At 41.9% G+C, this 6,735-nt stretch overlaps 1 protein-coding gene across 3 annotated transcripts in view; it reads right to left on the bottom strand.

Moving 5' to 3' along the window:
• Nucleotides 1–676: 676 nt before the first annotated feature.
• pard3ba (par-3 family cell polarity regulator beta a) overlaps nt 677–6,735 on the bottom strand; it is a 188,226-nt gene continuing 182,167 nt past the window's right edge. For all 3 annotated transcript variants that reach the window (XM_061692038.1, XM_061692046.1, XM_061692054.1), the window contains one exon: nt 677–1,511. In XM_061692038.1, the coding sequence (XP_061548022.1) occupies nt 1,169–1,511 (343 nt within the window). In that variant the 3' untranslated portion in view covers nt 677–1,168. The remainder of the gene's footprint in view (nt 1,512–6,735) is intronic.

Here is a 6,735-nt window from a genome sequence, read left to right as displayed (position 1 = left end):
ACTTACTAAATGTAAATTATCAAATTTTCCACATGCCGATTACATAAATTGCTGCTTGCCACAACATGGTTGAACAAACAAATAGTGCCACTATGTTTCCCCCGCCCTCACTATTAATAATAGTTCAACTTTGCAAGATTTCTGTGTTCTATTGTACCTAGTTTACAAAACACATCAGTGTGCAATTACTATCTAACAGAAGCCCTAGCTAGAGTGTGTTAGTTATACAGAATTGGAACAAGGTGACTGACTATGTGCTGCTGATGCTGGTTTAAAAGGTGCAGACAGGAATGTAGAGGCTGACTGGCAGAGGCATGCCCTCTGTTGGCTTTGACGGTAATTAAGGACTGATTTAAAAAAAAAAAAAAAAAAAAAAAAAAAGGGGGGCTTCTCTCTCCACAATAATTATGCTCCTTTCAGGACTAATTTTGCCAATCAGTGCCATCTTTATTTCACAGAGCAAATTGGGCCATAACCATCATCCCGGAGGAGATCTAATTGCTGATGATGATTTGGTCCTTTATCAGCACACTGGCTACTTGTATCAGTCATCTCACAGAGCTCATTTATCGGAGATGTGCAGGGAAATTAGAACGATTATAAAGTGATGACGAATGATGTATTAGACTGAATATGGGAAATATGCATGCGTGTGAATAAATGAACCACAGCGAAATAATTGTTCACATTTATTTCATGCAAAATCTTGGTATAAAAATGGTGATAAATTAACTGATAGAGGCACAGTGTCGTTCGTCGTCTTGACTTGATCAAACTTTTTACATTTTATTAGAAACACTACCAACTATTACTATACAGTCATTTCATTTGCAAATGTAAATGATGCTGTAGATGTCTGACGAAACTATACTGGCGTAGGGAAATTTCCTTTTTCTTTGATTTTGACATCCTTTTGAGTCCAGAAAGTCAGGAGTCCTCGAAAAACATCCTTCCCAGTTTGTCAGGAAATAACCCATGATTCTATGCAAAAACGTTTTTTCCATATGTAATTCATTTAAATACCCCGGATTTTACAATTTTACAAGATTTTAAATACATCCACATCCTTGTAAATATACAGCACAGTCTGCTTTTTTGGCCATCCTTGGTTTCGAAAAGAATCCCAGCTGTTCACGTTCTTTGTTGTTCAAGTTGCAAAGAGTTTGATTTAAACGGCACCTATCATGGGGTTCTTCCGTCTTGGATCAGACTGTCTCTCATCTCTATAGCCATAGCGGTCCGGGCTGGCGTAACGACCTGGGCTGGTCCCCCTGCTTCCTACAGACTCATAGTTGTGGCGCTCTTTGCGGCCAGTAGTGGGGGAGGGAAGTCCGTCCTGACCCATGGCCACACGGTACTTCTGTTCGGCGTGAGGAGATGAGCGGTAGTGATGCATGTTGGAGGTTGCCGACTGAGCGACGGACTGACGTTTGTCACGGTAGTGGTCTTGGTTGTGAACAGGCTCTCCTTGCCCAAATCTGGAGTGGATCGGGTAATCATGTGGGTCCCTCCTGAAAGATACAGATGAAAGAGCCATTAGCTGAGATGACCACATTGGACTGGACTGGTTTAAACTGGTGTTTGTGTGTGTCAGATGGAAGTTTCCGGTTGCCTCACACTAGCTCTAGAAGATTATGGGGCTAAACTAAAAGCCCCCACAAGAAGGGTGTAGAGAAGGTAAGTGGAGGGTGTAAGCTGCTCACTGTTGTAGAATTGAAAATACTTAATGCGCTGAGTGAGTCACACAAGGCTTGCTGGAGATTGGGTAGTGCTAACTCCCCTACAAACAATTGCCCCCGTTGGAGCCTCCCCTTGTTCTGCCATCATGCCAAAGCGTCCCCCGCTGTCCAGTCCCAAGTCTGGCTCAGCACCTGTTGACTGGCCAATTAGAATGCTTCACTCACCACAGATTAGGCAGTTCAGCCTGCCCATCAGGATATTCCTGGACTACGGTGATTTGGACGGCTGTGTGTGTGTGTGTGTGTGTGTGTGTGTGTGTGTGCGTTTTGACCACCCAAACAGAGTAGGACACAGGTGGTCCCAAGAAGGAACAGCGATGCTTTGTCTGTCAGCAGAGGCAGAGTTACAGACGACACATGCACTGCTGTGGTTCAATTTAAGGAATGTTAAGACTCGTTTCCACCAGGATGTACAGTTTGGATTCATCTTGGAACAGAATTTAGATTGGTTCAATTGTCATAAATTGTGGCAGGAACCCAGATATATGCCTTACTACATTTTGGAACCCCAACAACCATAGTTAGTTCACCACTAAAAAACAATTAAGAGCTTAAATCAATTGAAATAAAATTTTAAAAGCATTCAACACCTTAATCTGGCTGTGTTTCACGTTTAGAAATTAGATTACCACGACAAAAGACAATTCCATTGTAAACCAAATTCCTGTGGGAAGTATATACGTCCATTGATGTCAGCATCCATGGTTGACGGTGACATTTAATTCACAAGAGAAGAGGAAGCCCGGTGGGGCCTCGTGACAAGGACACAATTTCATCCGACTACTATCAGTTTGAAAAAGTGAATAGAATATGGATGGATGGGAATTTAAATTTTAAACTGTGAGATGATGACAAAGCAAATCTGCATTCATATATACGTATCAAACAGGCGCATCTAAGTGCCAAAACCGAATGTTTCTATTCACTATTGAATAAAAAAAATACAGAAACAACTAACTTTGTGAGTTAAAGACAATTACAAGGTGTGTCAGAGAAGTTCTAGGACTGGTGTCACAACAGATATACAACAAACTACAAGTTTTGTCTTTTAATGTAGGCCAGCCGATCAAGCAGCATGACTAGAAAGAGATCCTGCGGTGTTTGCTTCGTTCAAGGTGAGAGAAGAGTTAAGAGTTATGGCAGGATAACTAGTGGCTGCTTCATCTTGACAATGCACCTGCTCACAATGCCCTGAGCATCTGAAGTCCGAAAAGAACACCGCCGTGCTGGGGCAACCTCCTGACTCACCCGACCTGGTTCAGTGTGATTTTTTTTCCTCTTTGCCGAGAGGATACGTTTTGAAGATGTGGACGACATCAAGATGGCCGTGACATGGAGCTGCAAAGGATCCTGGAAGAATCCTTCCAGGTGTGCATGAAGGCATGTGTTAGAATCCATGGGGATAACTTTGAAGGGAAAAACTTGCAGTTTGTAGTAGGATTTAAAATATAGTGCATCTTTTTGTGATATCACACTTCAAATATTACATTTGAGACATTATGTGTATAATGACAATACTCCATAAGACTTTCATTGGAAAAGCGAGAAAATGTATTGCCAGTATCATTGACCGATTTTTTTCCTCTTCCTTTGATTGCCACCTTAACCAAAAGAGTTAGTTCTCCACATTGTACAAATATTCAAATGTGCGATGTAAAGAGTTGTAATGTTTTCCACTCAACAACACAACTGTATTTTTTTTTTTAGCCATTCAGACGTGGACTTTCTGGAAAGTGTTTCGGTTATTGTCCTACTGCATATTGTATAACTTAAGAATCCTTTTGGGCTTGAGGGCATGACCTGATGACCAGACATTCAGCAGAATTATTTGTTCCCTAAATCACAGTAAGTTGTCCAGGTCTGAAAGCAGCTCCAGAACATCATGTGTTATTCGGATGCCAGATTTAATGGGCTCCACACCTTCCAAAAATTTTAACGTTTCTCCCGTCAGTCCACAAACTTTCTGGAATTGTCTTGGGGATCATCAAGATGTTTCTTGGCAAATGTGAGGTGAGAAAACATTTGTCTTTCTCAGAATCTAACACATGGACACGCACGATACTCCCAATACACTAATCCATGTTACTCAACTACATCATATTTATAGGCCATCCATTCATTTTCTGTAGCTAATCGCCGGGCACATAGGAACAAACAACCATTCATGCACACATACACACCTACGGGCAATTTAGTCTTCAATAAACCTACCATGTATGTTTTTTTTGGGGGATGTGGGAGGAAATCGGAGTACCCGGAGAAAACCCACGCAGTCACGGGAAGAACATGCAAACTCCACATAGGCGAGGCCGGATTTGAACCCGAGTCCTCAGAACCGTGAGGCGGATGTGATAACCAGTTGGGCGCCATGCCCCTCATATTCATCATATTTAATTAATTAATGTGCTAATTGCAGAGATGAACACGCAGATGCATTACAGATGCATACGTGAGCACATCTGCCAGCGACATACTTGTCAAGTCAAGTCAAGTGACAAGGAAGAGACACTCCCTGCATGCCAAAGACATTAATGGCAATATGTGTTACATCTCAATGTCAAACAGACACATCCCCTCATATGGTTGCCACTGTGGCATTACCGAAATGGATCTTAGGTTGCTTATTTTTTAGGCGAACAGGTTGGTTTATATTTGCATTCAACAAGATTTAAGATGAGAAAATGAGCAAAGTGTGTATATGATGCTTTCTCCAGATGCCACAAACATCAAACCTTGCAAGCACACAGTGAACTTAATTACACTAGCTGAGTGCCACTGACACCAAACAGGCCTAGCTCTATAGAAGCCACCACGGCAGCCTGCCTATTCAAACCGGGCTATGTCAACAAGAGGCACGCATGCCCCCTTCCACAATGACCTTTGTGTATGCTGCTGTTACAGTACTGCGAGCAATGACAGCGGATAAACTGTACATAGCTTCACTGGCAGGGTGTACTTGTATGTGAGCTCTTCCTCACAAAGCTCATTGGAACATTATTAGCAATAGTCGTCTCTGTATCTGGGGGGCGGGCAAAAGTAGTCAGAGGTCATACTTTGGACGAAGGAGAGTGACTGTGGAATAGAGCCATGCCGAAAGAAGAAAATCTGTAACATTACTGTTAATGATGGAAACAGATGGATTTCTTTGTCCCTGACTGCAGAAACGCTCAGTTGCTGTAGCAGCTCGTGTCGAGTTTCCTCGAGCCTTGACAGTTCATATTAAGTTCGCCACGTCTATACAATTCTACTGGCTTCTATTATGGGTGAAGATGACTTTTAGGGTTTGCAGACAGAGCTTCTTGTGCATACTTATACATTTGTGAACAATGTACACAACAGTCTGTGCATTACTTTTTCAGCTCACAGGGAACGCTGAGAGCTCAAAGCGTTCACCTTTTGATTTATTTATAATGCCATGATTCTATTTTTCCATACCCAACTCAGGGAGGACTTCTGGCAAAGGGAGGCAGAAAGACAGACATAAACAGAGGAGAAATTCAAATGCGGGTGGGAGGCTTTATAAAATCACAGCATTATTGTAAACAGGTAGAACCACAGGCGTCTCAGCCATGCATGTGACAAAGCCAGCAAAAGACCTTTCATTTCCTGTACTCCTGACTCCGTGAGCTCAAATGCGGTTAGTTGGACAAACACGGCTGGGATGGGAACTCAAACTCCATAATCCCAGCACATTGTTTCATTATTTAACTATTAAAGTTGGGTGCACGGTCTGAAATACAGCATGCAGAAAGGGCAACTGTTGAGGGCTGATTAAGAGATAAAATTATGACCTCTCCAGGACCTTTCATGATAATTAAATGAGTTGCACTGAGCTGCGTGAGTTTAAAAGGAGTCCTTCAACGGCTGGATAACAACTGAAACCGATGATTACTTTACAAGCTGTAAAATCAAAAATTGCATATAAAGATGGATGACAAGCACAGTGCAAATATCACATTGAGCACAATTGGGAGAAACTGGGAGGCAACACCATTACCAGGTGCTGAGATACACGAGTTTCTTCTATTCTCCCATTTTCGCCTTCACCAGTGCCAAAGGGTTCACATCCTGAAACATGGCTGAATAACCCAAGTGGCTGGAAATACTGTGTGCGTGTGTGTGTGTGTGTGTGTGTGTGTAAACGACAACGAATATGGATGGAAGTTCACCGAGGGTACTTCAGGGAAACTTGGGACAAAGTGGATGGGTTTCACAACACTGAGGACAGTCAAGAGGTTACTCTTTGTTGTCTGAGAAGTGCCAGGAGGCACTGTCACACGTTATTGGAATTTCATGTGAATATTGAATTTGACCGAGTAGCTAACAGGAATACTTACAGCATTGGACCAACTGTACATGGAAAACATGTACGTAGTATTCTTAAAAAATGTTTTGTCAAAGTAACCCCTCGCCACAAAGACAATTTTTCAAGAATCATAATACCAGAGATAGTAAATTGGGGAAAAAAGCACAGTAATAACAATTAAGTATTGAAGAACAAAAGGGGGACTCATACATGGGGACTGAAACGAAACAATTTAATGGAAAATGGGGGGGACGCTTTAAAATTGTTTGGTGCGCCGTGACCATTGTGAAGTCAAAAACATCAGTTGCTATTCATAAAATACAGTACATTGTTAATATCTGGATTTGACGATCGTTGCCTAATCTTCAGCAGAATCCTGCATCCTCTGCTCATTAGCTACACATTAATTAGCCAATCATCGGCCTCGCCAGCAGTGACCATATAGCATCATAGACCCCGTAATCCAGGGGCGTCAAACTCATTTTTGTCTCGGGCCGCATTGTAGTTATGATTTCCCTCAGAGGGAGGTTAGAGCAGTGAAACCATATAAATGTTTAATCACCAAATCATATTACCATTACACAACAAATTGAGGGATAACTAGTTTTGAAATCAGAAGACAACGATAATAGTTTGTTCAAGTATTGTTTAAATTACTGTAGAAGAAGGGTTTGGTAACAGAAAAATGCA

The sequence above is a fragment of the Phycodurus eques genome, chromosome 1 (genome assembly GCF_024500275.1).
Source record: "Phycodurus eques isolate BA_2022a chromosome 1, UOR_Pequ_1.1, whole genome shotgun sequence".
Lineage (NCBI taxonomy): Eukaryota > Metazoa > Chordata > Actinopteri > Syngnathiformes > Syngnathidae > Phycodurus > Phycodurus eques.
This window is presented reverse-complemented; position numbering and strand designations above follow the sequence as displayed.